Source organism: Barbus barbus (assembly GCF_936440315.1).
Source record: "Barbus barbus genome assembly, chromosome: 9".
NCBI classification, from domain to species: domain Eukaryota; kingdom Metazoa; phylum Chordata; class Actinopteri; order Cypriniformes; family Cyprinidae; genus Barbus; species Barbus barbus.
The window spans coordinates 12610524-12626449 of NC_136737.1; the positions used below are offsets into that span (position 1 = coordinate 12610524).

Sequence of the window (15926 nt, forward strand, 5' to 3'; positions counted from 1 at the left end):
CAAAATACGTGGGCAAGAATCAGGAACTAGGAAATCAGGAAACGACGAGACTAGACTAAGACTAGAACTAGGAACTAGAAACTAGAAACTAAGACAGGAAAATGGCTCTGTAAAGCAGCTATCACTTGGAGAGTGATAAACACATAACAATACTGGAGACTAAACATAAAATAAACACGGAATGGCTTGGTAAAGTAACTAAAACTAGAAGAGTGCTAAACGCTAGACAATACTCAGCGATCTGAACAGGATCTGAGTCGGTATTATATAGTGTGTGCAATAGCCCTTAGGTGAGCGTGTAATTGGTGACAGCTGTGTGATCAGTGCAATGGATATTGGGAAATGCAGTCCAGTGTGTGTGGTGTAAGAGTCAATATGAAGGAAGGGCAACCTCTGATGGCGAGTGGACAGAAGACCATGAACCGGATTTGTGAAAATAACTGGTTAAAAACAACTCGTTTGAATGTTTTTGCTATGAATGGAAGGAGAGAGACAGGTCTGTAGCTATCTATAAGTGAAGTGTTTAAAATATATTAATATTAAAGATACAGTTTAAGATATAGTTCAATATTAAAATCAGTCTTGTGCAAGTTCATGATCTTCCATTATTTATTTATTTTTAATTTCTTTTTCAGAGGATGTGCATTGTGAGATTCCTCCAAAGGTGGAAAATGCAGTCATAATATCTAAACCTAAAGAATGGTATCTTGATGGATCTAACATAACGTACGTATGTCGAAGCTCATACTTCATCAACGGGAAAAGTACAGTTTTCTGCCACAACGGAACTTGGGAAAAACCACCAAAATGTCAAGGTGAGGATTTGGTTGATGATAACTTGTTTTAAAAGTCTTTTAAAACTTTTTACTGATTTATTTTTTTTTTTAGATATCATTCATGTATGTGAAAATCTAGAGAGACTGATATTTAGATACTTGAAAATCGAAGAACATCAAATCCCATATACTTTTGTCAGTGAAAACCAATTTTGAGTTTTAGCCCGTTTATTCTATCTGCACTAGATTCACATGCCAATGTAATGGTAAACAATTTTAGTTTATCTTTAATATGCTTTTAAACTTGACTTGTCTTTTCTTCTGGGAAAACAGGAAAAGTATTGATGACATTCTGCACTTCACAATTTTTTTTCAATCAGATGTTCTCTAGAATCAAATTAGTGTTTCAATTCAATAGTGCTTCCACATGCTTGAAGCCAACAAAGAATGGAAGAAAAATCCTGCATACATGACAATAATTGCTCAAATACATCAACATAAGAATTACTTTTAATTCTACAGTTGTGCGGTACAATACATTTCTCATTTTAGTTTGTGGAGATGGAGATGTCTCCTGATGGAAAACACTTATAAAATAAAAATGGCATGAAATAACAATTAATACCAGTAGATGGCAGGAGAGGACCACTCATTAGCCGAGTTCCCATCTCCACGCCTTAGTTATTTTCTCATTTGGCTTTAAGGTTTATGATAAAAGGACTATTATAACTAAATTTAGTAATTCTATTGTACAGGAGTATGAAGTATAGGTAGGTCAAGAAGCTGAAAAGTCTCATGTAATTTCATAAATAAATAAACAAGGCTAGACCCCAATAGCCTAAGAGTTTTTACACTGCATTTACAATTGATTATATAATGCAATTTTTTAATTCAATATTTAAATATAAAATGACTTCTAATTCTAACTTTTTAATTGAAAAGGTATTTTACATATGAAATTAAAACCACCAGCAGCTGGTGGCAATTCTTAATTTAAACGAGTGAGTCATTCATCAACAGCTCATTCATTCTGGAATGAGGCAAGTGACCATTTTTAGGTGTTTCTCAAATGGAAGGACACGTCCTAGTGATATGTTGGCTGATACATCATTAAGTGTCGTTGAAGGATGTCTCTTGAGTAGTGTTGTTTTTGGCGGCCTGTTTTAATTTTAGTTTTAGTCTAGTCTTTGTGGGAAGCTGTCATTTTAGTTTTTATAAGTTTTAGTCACGTTTATACTCTTTTTAGTCTAGTCAAGTTTCAGTCAACTAAAAGTCTGAGCATTTTAGTCTTATTTTAGTCAGAATTAACCATGACTATGTTCGTCTAGTTTTAGTTGACAAAAACTGATGACATTTTAGTCTAGTTTTAGTCAATGAAAATTTTATTATTTTTAGTAATGCAATTCTATTTAACCCAGTCAATATAGTATAAGTACTTAGTACAGACGAAACCAAAATTTTCTTTTAGCCAAACCCATTTCAAACAAGGTTATCTTATTATATTATTGTTACCTTATAGACTCAAGAATACACCCATTCCGGACACGGAAGACGCTCTGATTTGAATTTACAACATTTATTTTACCAATCAAACATGTTAACGTTTTTTGTCGTCTTCTAAATAATGCTGTGAGAGGGGTTTGAGGAAGTGACATCGCCTGCGTCTGCGCAGTACGACCTGATACAATCCCTGAAGTGAGGCTGTGTTCGAAATGCCATACTATCATAATACTCTTACTATTTCTGCAGCATCCAATATGTATGCTGCTCATAGTATGCACATTTGCTGTATGCATGAAATACCCGGATGACCTACTATATCTAAATATAACTCAAGTATACTGAAATCAGTACAGAAGCTGTATTCTAAATGGCATACTATCATACAACTCCTACTATACTGCAGTATGCTGTGTGAATACTGTGAATAGTATGTGATTTTTCTGTATGCATGGAATGCCCGGATTACGTGCTACATTTGCTGAAATTTGATGTATGCATCTGAAGACGCTGCGTGGGGTACTGTTTCCCAGAATGCAATGCGCTCCATGTGACCTTTCATCTTCAAACGCGTAAGTGAACTGGAGGCGTGGAATAATAATTATAAATGTTACACTTGTATATGCACGTTTATACATATACATGTAATCTACAAACTATCGCTGTGCATTTAAAAACAATATAATTTGTAGTAGGACATAAATTGTACTTTAATCTCTACGGCACTTTTCCGATCAAGTCAAATGACTTCACCTTTAGCTCTATAGCGCTTTATACATTGTTTCAAAGATATTACATAATACTATTAATATTGCAGTAATATAATATATAAATAAATTATATATATATATAACTAGAATTAATATTTCAATTAAGCAAACAGAATTAAATTCAGATGCAAACAGCTCTAAAAAGAAATTGAGTGTATTTACTCTAAGGACAAATAGACCAATTTGTTGTCAGAGGCTATTTACATTAACTCCACCCACCAATGCCTGCCTGTGATAAACAGCTCTGCAGAAGACACGTGTATTTCTGTAGAATCAGTGGCGGAGAGAGTAAAAGATACGAGCTGCTGTTGATACGAGCGATCCGAGTTCGATTGCGGCTTTTGTGAAACTCGTGCAACTCCTTTTCCCATCACATACCAGATCAGAAAGAAATTTATTTTCAATAAAAAATTAAGTAAATATTTGAAAAGTGGAGATTAAACACCTCATTAATAATACAGTGTGCTTAGCTGTTAGTAGGTTTTTGTCCCAATAAAGTGGCGTTCATCAAATAAAATTTATGATAATTTACATTAAAATGTTGTTGTCTAATATGTTATTGCATACTGTTTTATAATGTACTACAGTATAAATATCTGCCACCTAACTACTATTTACACACCTGTTGCTAAAGAAAATGCTGCTATTTTATTGTAAACATAATTTATCATTATTTGCACTTAGTGTAATTATATCACTTTTTCCACTTAGTGTAACTGCCAAAAATATTGTTCAGTTAAAGACAGCTCATTCAGTTCAGTCCATAGCCTATGTAAAGTTATTCAATTATGAAATGAATTCAGTTGGCCAATATTGTTTACTAGTATGAAGCCTTAATAACAAGCCTTTGTAAAAAGAGTAGTTAGCACATTTGTTTGTAAGGTAACAACCTTCACAGCTGTGCTGAATTAATGTTTGTCATGTGACAATTAAGCATACTACTCTGAAACATTTGTTGCTTACTGTATACTGTTTCACACACTATTCTTTAAACAATAGTAGACAGTATACACTGTGTACTGGGCAGTAAGCAGTATGCAGTAAGCAAGTATGCCATTTCGTACACAGCCTGAGAAACAAAATAATAATGGGCGCGTTCGACTTGAAACGGCGCTGCGCAGAATGATCAGTGTATGACATCAAAGTACCGCGAGAGCGATAAGAGAGCAGACAGATCTTTATACTTTCGAATCGCTCTCGCGGTACTTTGATGTCTAAACTGATCATTCTGTGCAGTGCGCTTCAAGTCGAACGCGCCTAATAATAGGCTTGTTTGAGATGCGCCTTGCCTCGCCTGTAATTTAGTCGAGAGTAGGCGGCTGCAGTGAGGGGAGGAGTGAAAAAAGTGCAGGCAAGCCGGACACTTCCTGAATCTCGTTGTGTCGTTGGACTGCAAACGTCAGCAATGGAAGAGATCGCGTTCGCGTTCTTTATCGCACTTTGTGGATGCCTTTTATAATCAAAGCCATAATGAGAAATGAGGAGCACACAGATGCTGCACTAAATTTACACTGTTATCCCTAATTATGGGTTAAACATTTCAGAGTGGGATATGGCACAGCTGATTAACCTAATTATGTGTATCCTACTTAAGGGACAGTCCCCCCCCCCCCAAAAAAAATCTTTGGGTGATCCCTTTTTTACATGAAACATATTCCATATAAATATATTACACAATTGTTTGTCACCTTAATGTAAATTTGAATTTCATGTTTAATGATTAGGAAAAGTGTGTACAGCAAATTATTATTCAAAATTAATATGAAACAAAAACACATTTTAAATTAAGAAATTAGCATGCATGTGTGGGCTTTGTTTACTGCACTCCTGAAATAAGACATACCCAGATAAAGATCTCAGATAAAAACACACAAACATGAGGCCTAATTGCAAAACCGTCACATTAGATGTAGCCTATGCATGCATGTATTGATGGATTGACTAATTTATTTAATGGAATAATGTTGTACAAAAATGTAAATGTACAAAATTAACACCAGCATACAATACATAAAGAGAAAATTACAACAAACAGGACTTCAAACCAAGAAAATAAAATAAAAGGGTAACTAAATAAAGCACGTGTCCTAATTACTAATAAATTACTATAGAAAAAGTAAATAGTATTAGGCTATAGGTAATGGACTTTTTAGGATTAAGGGGAAAAAATATCAGCTGACATTCGCAGCCAATGAGCATTAAGCTGTGTCGTCAGCAAGTCGTTTCCCATGATGCTTTTGATCAGCGCAGTCAGTGGAGAGCAACTGCGCTCGACTGCAGAATCCGACACGTGCGCCTTGCGCTCGCGAGAGATTTTTGACATACGTCAGCATGACATCAGAGCAAGGCGGACCGCCCTCGGACACATTTCTAACCGGCATGCATCTCGCGCTGATCACCGGTGATCGGTTCTGCGCAGATTTTGCTCATCTCAAACAAGCCTAATAATGCGATTAAGCGAGACGAAATAACGTTATAACATTTCGTTTAGTCTCGTTTTGGTCAACGAACATGAAGAGACATTTTAGCATAGTTTTTATTTTGTAAACCACATTTAGTCTCGTTTTTATTAGTCAACAATATTGCATTGTACATTTAATTATAGTCATCGTCACATGACCAGCATTTACGTTGTGTCTCGTCCCATTTTCGTCACGTGATAAAGGTTCGTTGACGACAATATTTAGTCATAATTTTCGGTGACGAAAGCAACACTACTCGAATTTCTCAATTTCATTATGTTATGCAAGAAATATATATTTGAAGTGAAGGCATTATGTTTTAATAATGCTGAATGTGTAATGTAAACCACTGGGAGACCACAGATGGTTGAAAATAACTGTACTGTACCTTTACTATACAACGCTCTACTTTGTGAGTAAACCACTCTCATATGAGACTAAATTTAATGCTATTTTTAGCACCAGAATAATTGTTAGATTTCACTCACCAGTGACAGAGTTAAGTGTAGCACAGATGTCTTTACTCGCCTACACTTGAACACTGAGCATTTGAGAGAGTGGTTCCTTCAGTAGTTGGCAGGAATAATGCATATGCTGCAATCTCACTGGCTAGTGCTCACCTATTCCCATCCACGTATTGATTGCAGCAAAACAGTTTCAGTGAATGCTGACAATGTAATTAATAGTCATGAGCCCAGCAGTTTATCAGGCCACACGGTATTTCATATGGTAATTAGTGGCAGAATTAGTAGTAGTAGTAGTTTTTTTTTTTTTTTTTTGAATTATTGTTAGATTTTATTACAGAAACACTGAGTTACAACAATGTGTCACTCATGACTACCATATAAAAATAAATGCTTGACTGACTGAAGTTTTGTTGTTATGCTTTCAGCTGTATTGCAACACTTTGTATATACTATTTTTCATATTGGTCCAAAAATATTTTGCATAATGTTACATTATTTTATATTATAAATTTATCTAACTTAAAAACATATATATTTTTAAGATTAAGATTGTGTTCATATTTTATATTATACATTCTATTTTATAATATCATTTTGATGTGATTTGTTTATTAAGTATTTTATTTTAGAATACAATTTTTTTATATGGAATACTATTTTTATATTGCTACAAAAATGCAGTGCAGTAAACAAATTAAATTGGTTTACATGAATCAAACTTCCCAATAATAGAGACTTCATGTGATGTCATGCTGACGTGTGTCAGAATACTTTCGTAACAGTGAGGAGTTTTCAGATCCACATGCTTCCCCTACTGGTACAGTAGATGTAGAGTCTTTTTTTTCATCTTTAACTACGTTTTCCTAGCTGTAACGCTGCTTGCGCAATACCATTTGATAAAAATATGATTGTTATGCTAAATCAAATTGGAAGTTAGTATTAGTATTAGTAATTATAAATGCTTCTGAGTGGATAAAAATGTGACCAATTGTCTGCTTTCCCTAGAGGCAACATGTTCTCTACAGTGGAACACAACAGAAGACTTAAAAATTGACAATGATCAAGACTTTGATATTGAAGGTCCAGTCAAACCTGGGCACACACTAACTTTTTCATGCACTGGAGAAGGACTGATTATAAAAGGACAGAGAAAAATCACCTGCCAGGCAAATGGAGAATGGAACAGCCCTTTTCCCAAATGTGAAGGTAAACACACAAAAAGTAAAAGTTTCTGATTGGCTAAAATCACCTGCCTGTCAAATGGAACATGGGACACCCCATTCCCAAAATGTATAGGTAAACTCACACGTTTACTTACTTGAGTTTTATTAGCAGTGTCTGCGAGCATCACTATTGTTCATATTAAAGATGATGATAGTTTGGTGCAAAACTCATCAGCACACACGTTTCTCCTCATTTGAGCCCAAAAGCAATCACCTAGCACAAAACAACCTAGCAACTAGCATATGTGTGTATATCATACCATAATGTGTCATATTATATAATATATCATATTATATTGTAAATATGTCTTCATCTCGTCAGTCTTTTTTAAAACATTTTATTCAAATGATCTCATTCTCATATTAGTAATGTGCATTACATTAATATATTACATATATAATATGTAATATCTGTGCTTAAGGTCAGAAATGTGGGAAACCACCACATGTGAGTAATGCATATACAATAGAAACAACAAAAAATTAATAAAAAATACAGGGGAGATGGTTGAATACATTTGTGCTAATAAATACATTTTGGAAGAGCACCCACCTTTCTCCAAATACTTGACCTGTCAACAAGGCAAATGGAGTGGGAATATAAAGTGTTTAAGTATGAACACGCTACACCATACATACAGTCATGGCCAAAAATATCAGCACACTTGCAATTCTGTCAGAAAATGCAACACTTCTCTCAGAAAATTGTTCCAACAAATACCAATATTTTGGTATTCACGTGCTTACTGTTTTTGTTTGTACTGCAACAACACAAAAAAAGAAAAAAAAAAAGAAAAGTCAACTTGATAAAATTTCACACAGAACTCAAAAATGGACTGGACAAAATTATTGGCACCTTGTCAAAATTGTAAGAAATAATTGCTTTTCAAGCATGTGATACTCCTGTAATTTGTATTTAGACACACCTGTGGTAACGGGTGTGGGCTGTATAGTATAGTGTGGGCAATACAGTAATCACACGTGCAACCAGTTAAAATGGAGAAAAGTTGATTTAACCTTTGTGTTGTGTGTCACACTGAGCATGGAGAAAAGAAAGAAGTGCAAAGAGTTGTCTTGAGGATTTGAGAGAAAACTAATTGTGAAAAAACCATGGACAATCTCAAGGCTACAAGTCCATCTCCAGAGATCTTAATATTCCTGTGTCCACTGTGCGCAATATAATTTTATTACAGCCCATGGCACTGTAGCTAACTTCACTGGACGTGGACAGAAGAACAAAATTAATGAAAAATTACAATGAAGGATTGTTCGAATGGTGGATAAAGAACCCCGATTAACGTCCAAACAAATTCAAGCTGATCTGCAGACACGGGGTACAACAGTGTCAGCTCGCACTATCCGTCGCCATCTGAATGAAAAGGGACGCTATGGTAGGAGACCGAGGAGGACTCCACTACTGACACAAAGGCATAAAAAAGCAAGACTGGAGTTTGCCAAAACTTATGTGACACAACCACAATCCTTCTGGGAGAATGTACTATGGACAGATGAGACAAAAGTAGAGTTTTTTGGTAAAGAACATCATGGCACTGTTTACAGAAAAAGAAGATTCAAGATATTTGTCACATACACAATTATACAAAGTATAACCAGCAGTGAAATGTAAGTCAGGTCCGCTCTAAGGACAGTGCAATTATATAGTATTCAAATATTAAGAAAAAGAAAAGTAGAAAAAATAAAAAATATAAATATAAATGTGCAGGTCAGTATGTTGTTGACTTAAATAGTAATATAAGAGGAATGTGCAAAAGAATGTGCAAAAAGTTATACAGGGTATTTAAATAGCAGCAATATGAGGTAGAGAAAAATTATGAATAGCTTATTGATATGGTGATATTTACATGGAGTCAAGTGATGTTATGACACAGAGTTAGAGTTTAGGAGCCTGATGGCCTGGGGGAAGAAGCTCCTCCTAAGTCTCTCAGTTTTTGCCGTCAGGCTACGGAAGCGCTTACCAGATGGAAGCAAAGTGAATAGACGGTTACCAGGGTGATTTGAGTCCTTGATGATTTTGACAGCTCTATTTTTGCAGCGTTTGAGGTAGATGTCCTGCAGAGAGGGGAGAGCAGACCCTGAGATGCACTCAGCTAAGCGCACAACTCTCTGTAGAGCTTTGCAGTCCTGATTGGAGCTGTTTCCATACCACACTGAGATGCACAATACACTTTCTATGGTCCCTGAATAGAAAGTTTTCAGGATTGCTGGTCAGACCCTGAATTTCCTCAGCTGTTGCAGGTGGTACAGTCTTTGCCTGGCTTTCTTAACCTGTGTTTGGATGTGTGTAGTCCAAGTCAGGTTCTCGGAGATGTTTACACCGAGGTACTTGAAGCTACTCACCCTGTCCACAGGGGTCCCACTGATCATAAAAGGAATGTAGGGCCGCTGCTGTCTCGTCCTAAAGTCCATGATCAGCTCTTTAGTTTTGCTCACATTCAGAGAGAGACAGTTGTCCTGGCACCATGATGGGAGTCTCTCTACCTCATCCAAGTATGCGGTCTCATCATTGTTGGAGATGAGGCCCAGAACCACAGTATCATCAGCGAATTTGATAATAGATTTGGAGCTGTGAGAGGACACGCAGTCATGCGTGTAGAGAGAGTAGAGCAGGGGAAATGAGGCCCTCAAAGAAAAGAACACAGTCCCTACAGTCAAACATGGTGGAAGGTTCAAAGATGTTTTAGGGTTCCTTTGCTGCTTCTGACACTGGATGCTTTGACTGTGTGAATGGAATCATGAAATCTGATGATTACTGTATTCTAAATGGCATACTATCATACAACTCCTACTATACTGCAGTATGCTGTGTGAATACTGTGAATAGTATGTGATTTTTCTGTATGCATGGAATGCCCGGATTACGTGCTACATTTGCTGAAATTTGATGTATGCATCTGAAGACGCTGCGTGGGGTACTGTTTCCCAGAATGCAATGCGCTCCATGTGACCTTTCGTCTTCAAACGCGTAAGTGAACTGGAGGCGTGGAATAATAATTATAAATGTTACACTTGTATATGCACGTTTATACATATACATGTAATCTACAAACTATCGCTGTGCATTTAAAAACAATATAATTTGTAGTAGGACATAAATTGTACTTTAATCTCTACGGCACTTTTCCGATCAAGTCAAATGACTTCACCTTTAGCTCTATAGCGCTTTATACATTGTTTCAAAGATATTACATAATACTATTAATATTGCAGTAATATAATATATAAATAAATTATATATATAACTAGAATTAATATTTCAATTAAGCAAACAGAATTAAATTCAAATGCAAACAGCTCTAAAAAGAAATTGAGAGTATTTACTCTAAGGACAAATAGACCAATTTGTTGTCAGAGGCTATTTACATTAACTCCGCCCACCAATGCCTGCCTGTGATAAACAGCTCTGCAGAAGACACGTGTATTTCTGTAGAATCAGTGGCGGAGAGAGTAAAAGATACGAGCTGCTGTTGATACTAGCGATCCGAGTTCGATTGCGGCTTTTGTGAAACTCGTGCAACTCCTTTTCCCATCACATACCAGATCAGAAAGAAATTTATTTTCAATAAAAAATTAAGTAAATATTTGAAAAGTGGAGATTAAACACCTCATTAATAATACAGTGTGCTTAGCTGTTAGTAGGTTTTTGTCCCAATAAAGTGGCGTTCATCAAATAAAATTTATGATAATTTACATTAAAATGTTGTTGTCTAATATGTTATTGCATACTGTTTTATAATGTACTACAGTATAAATATCTGCCACCTAACTACTATTTACACACCTGTTGCTAAAGAAAATGCTGCTATTTTATTGTAAACATAATTTATCATTATTTGCACTTAGTGTAATTATATCACTTTTTCCACTTAGTGTAACTGCCAAAAATATTGTTCAGTTAAAGACAGCTCATTCAGTTCAGTCCATAGCCTATGTAAAGTTATTCAATTATGAAATGAGTTCAATTGGCCAATATTGTTTACTAGTATGAAGCCTTAATAACAAGCCTTTGTAAAAAGACTAGTTAGCACATTTGTTTGTAAGGTAACAACCTTCACAGCTGTGCTGAATTAATGTTTGTGTTTGTCATGTGACAATTAAGCATACTACTCTGAAACATTTGTTGCTTACTGTATACTGTTTCACACACTATTCTTTAAAAAATAGTAGACAGTATACACTGTGGGGGAAGTCGTGGCCTAATGGTTAGAGAGTCGGACTTGTAATCCAAAGGTTGCGGGTTCGAGTCTCGGGCCGGCAGGGATTGTAGGTGGGGGGGAGTGAATGTCCAGCGCTCTCTCCACCCTCAATACCACGACTGAGGTGAGACCCTTGAGCAAGGCACCGAACCCCCAACTGCTCCCCGGGCGCTGCAGCATAAAATGGCTGCCCACTGCTCTGGGTGTGTGTTCACGGTGTGTGTGTGTTCACTGCTGTGTGTGTGCACGTTGGATGGGTTAAATGCAGAGCACGAATTCCGAGTATGGGTCATCATACTTGGCTGAATGTCACTTCACTTCACTTCACTTCTGTGTACTGGGCACTAAGCAGTAGGGCTGGGTATTGTGACCAATTCTGCGATTCGATTCGATTTCAATTTCGATTCGATTTGATATCGATTAGCTATCAATATTTCATTTAAAATGTTAGTTTTGCAGACATGGGATCCATATTTTGATATAAATGCTGGTAACTGAAACTCTCCTACTTAAGTTTATTACTGAAATACACATCTACATTAATAATAGGGTGCACACAGTTGTTTTTTTTAGTGGAGCAATTCGAAAGATGGTGGCACCTTCAGGACGAGAGGCGAATATTCATATCCTCTTACGTGAAGCACGCGCATTAAGAATCGATTCGGGGATTTCCCGAATCGATATCGTTGCGTTAAACTGAAGATCGATTAAAATCGGAGAATCGATATTTTTTACCCAGCCCTAGTAAGCAGTATGCAGTAAGCAAGTATGCCATTTCGAACACAGCCTGAGAAACAAAATAATAATGTGCTATAATAATGGGCCAGAATAATTGTTAGATTTCACTCACCAGTGACAGAGTTAAGTGTAGCACAGATGTCTTTACTCGCCTACACTTGAACACTGAGCATTTGAGAGAGTGGTTCCTTCAGTAGTTGGCAGGAATAATGCATATGCTGCAATCTCACTGGCTAGTGCTCACCTATTCCCATCCACGTATTGATTGCAGCAAAACAGTTTCAGTGAATGCTGACAATGTAATTAATAGTCATGAGCCCAGCAGTTTATCAGGCCACACGGTATTTCATATGGTAATTAGTGGCAGAATTAGTAGTAGTAGTAGTTTTTTTTTATTTATTTTTTTTTTTAGAATTATTGTTAGATTTTATTACAGAAACACTGAGTTACAACAATGTGTCACTCATGACTACCATATAAAAATAAATGCTTGACTGACTGAAGTTTTGTTGTTATGCTTTCAGCTGTATTGCAACACTTTGTATATACTATTTTTCATATTGGTCCAAAAATATTTTGCATAATGTTACATTATTTTATATTATAAATTTATCTAACTTAAAAACATATATATTTTTAAGATTAAGATTGTGTTCATATTTTATATTATACATTCTATTTTATAATATCATTTTGATGTGATTTGTTTATTAAGTATTTTATTTTAGAATACTATTTTTTTATATGGAATACTATTTTTATATTGCTACAAAAATGCAGTGCAGTAAACAAATTAAATTGGTTTACATGAATCAAACTTCCCAATAATAGAGACTTCATGTGATGTCATGCTGACGTGTGTCAGAATACTTTCGTAACAGTGAGGAGTTTTCAGATCCACATGCTTCCCCTACTGGTACAGTAGATGTAGAGTCTTTTTTTTCATCTTTAACTACGTTTTCCTAGCTGTAACGCTGCTTGCGCAATACCATTTGATAAAAATATGATTGTTATGCTAAATCAAATTGGAAGTTAGTATTAGTATTAGTAATTATAAATGCTTCTGAGTGGATAAAAATGTGACCAATTGTCTGCTTTCCCTAGAGGCAACATGTTCTCTACAGTGGAACACAACAGAAGACTTAAAAATTGACAGTGATCAAGACTTTGATATTGAAGGTCCAGTCAAACCTGGGCACACACTAACTTTTTCATGCACTGGAGAAGGACTGATTATAAAAGGACAGAGAAAAATCACCTGCCAGGCAAATGGAGAATGGAACAGCCCTTTTCCCAAATGTGAAGGTAAACACACAAAAAGTAAAAGTTTCTGATTGGCTAAAATCACCTGCCTGTCAAATGGAACATGGGACACCCCATTCCCAAAATGTATAGGTAAACTCACACGTTTACTTACTTGAGTTTTATTAGCAGTGTCTGCGAGCATCACTATTGTTCATATTAAAGATGATGATAGTTTGGTGCAAAACTCATCAGCACACACGTTTCTCCTCATTTGAGCCCAAAAGCAATCACCTAGCACAAAACAACCTAGCAACTAGCATATGTGTGTATATCATACCATAATGTGTCATATTATATAATATATTATATTGTAAATATGTCTTCATCTCGTCAGTCTTTTTTAAAACATTTTATTCAAATGATCTCATTCTCATATTACATTAATATATTACATATATAATATGTAATATCTGTGCTTAAGGTCAGAAATGTGGGAAACCACCACATGTGAGTAATGCATATACAATAGAAACAACAAAAAATTAATAAAAAATACAGGGGAGATGGTTGAATACATTTGTGCTAATAAATACATTTTGGAAGAGCACCCACCTTTCTCCAAATACTTGACCTGTCAACAAGGCAAATGGAGTGGGAATATAAAGTGTTTAAGTATGAACACGCTACACCATACATACAGTCATGGCCAAAAATATCAGCACACTTGCAATTCTGTCAGAAAATGCAACACTTCTCTCAGAAAATTGTTCCAACAAATACCAATATTTTGGTATTCACGTGCTTATTGTTTTTGTTTGTACTGCAACAACACAAAAAAAAAGAAAAAAAAAGAAAAGTCAACTTGATAAAATTTCACACAGAACTCAAAAATGGACTGGACAAAATTATTGGCACCTTGTCAAAATTGTAAGAAATAATTGCTTTTCAAGCATGTGATACTCCTGTAATTTGTATTTAGACACACCTGTGGTAACGGGTGTGGGCTGTATAGTATAGTGTGGGCAATACAGTAATCACACGTGCAACCAGTTAAAATGGAGAAAAGTTGATTTAACCTTTGTGTTGTGTGTCACACTGAGCATGGAGAAAAGAAAGAAGTGCAAAGAGTTGTCTTGAGGATTTGAGAGAAAACTAATTGTGAAAAAACCATGGACAATCTCAAGGCTACAAGTCCATCTCCAGAGATCTTAATGTTCCTGTGTCCACTCTGCGCAATATAATTTTATTACAGCCCATGGCACTGTAGCTAACTTCACTGGACGTGGACAGAAGAACAAAATTAATGAAAAATTACAATGAAGCATTGTTCGAATGGTGGATAAAGAACCCCGATTAACTTCCAAACAAATTCAAGCTGATCTGCAGACACGGGGTACAACAGTGTCAGCTCGCACTATCCGTCGCCATCTGAATGAAAAGGGACGCTATGGTAGGAGACCGAGGAGGACTCCACTACTGACACAAAGGCATAAAAAAGCAAGACTGGAGTTTGCCTAAACTTATGTGACACAACCACAATCCTTCTGGGAGAATGTACTATGGACAGATGAGACAAAAGTAGAGTTTTTTGGTAAAGAACATCATGGCACTGTTTACAGAAAAAGAAGATTCAAGATATTTGTCACATACACAATTATACAGAGTATAACCAGCAGTGAAATGTAAGTCAGGTCCGCTCTAAGGACAGTGCAATTATATAGTATACAAATATTAAGAAAAAGAAAAGTAGAAAAAATAAAAAATATAAATATAAATGTGCAGGTCAGTATGTTGTTGACTTAAATAGTAATATAAGAGGAATGTTAAAAAGAATGTGCAAAAAGTTATACAGGGTATTTAAATAGCAGCAATATGAGGTAGAGAAAAATTATGAATAGCTTATTGATATGGTGATATTTACATGGAGTCAAGTGATGTTATGACACAGAGTTAGAGTTTAGGAGCCTGATGGCCTGGGGGAAGAAGCTCCTCCTAAGTCTCTCAGTTTTTGCCGTCAGGCTACGGAAGCGCTTACCAGATGGAAGCAAAGTGAATAGACGGTTACCAGGGTGATTTGAGTCCTTGATGATTTTGACAGCTCTATTTTTGCAGCGTTTGAGGTAGATGTCCTGCAGAGAGGGGAGAGCAGACCCTGAGATGCACTCAGCTAAGCGCACAACTCTCTGTAGAGCTTTGCAGTCCTGATTGGAGCTGTTTCCATACCACACTGAGATGCACAATACACTTTCTATGGTCCCTGAATAGAAAGTTTTCAGGATTGCTGGTCAGACCCTGAATTTCCTCAGCTGTTGCAGGTGGTACAGTCTTTGCCTGGCTTTCTTAACCTGTGTTTGGATGTGTGTAGTCCAAGTCAGGTTCTCGGAGATGTTTACACCGAGGTACTTGAAGCTACTCACCCTCTCCACAGGGGTCCCACTGATCATAAAAGGAATGTAGGGCCGCTGCTGTCTCGTCCTAAAGTCCATGATCAGCTCTTTAGTTTTGCTCACATTCAGAGAGAGACAGTTGTC

The 15926-nt window shown here is 36.1% G+C and overlaps 1 protein-coding gene across 2 annotated transcripts in view; it reads left to right on the plus strand.

Annotated features, from left to right (window-relative positions):
- Positions 1 to 15926, plus strand: part of cfh (complement factor H) — a 159924-nt gene that overhangs the window by 20225 nt on the left and 123773 nt on the right. The window contains exons 13-15 of one of the 2 annotated variants that reach the window (XM_079426052.1): positions 636 to 815; positions 6981 to 7181; positions 13255 to 13455. In XM_079426052.1, coding sequence (XP_079282178.1) covers positions 636 to 815; positions 6981 to 7181; positions 13255 to 13455 — 582 coding nt within the window. The remainder of the gene's footprint in view (positions 1 to 635; positions 816 to 6980; positions 7182 to 13254; positions 13456 to 15926) is intronic. The other variant, XM_079426053.1, reaches the window with a different exon arrangement.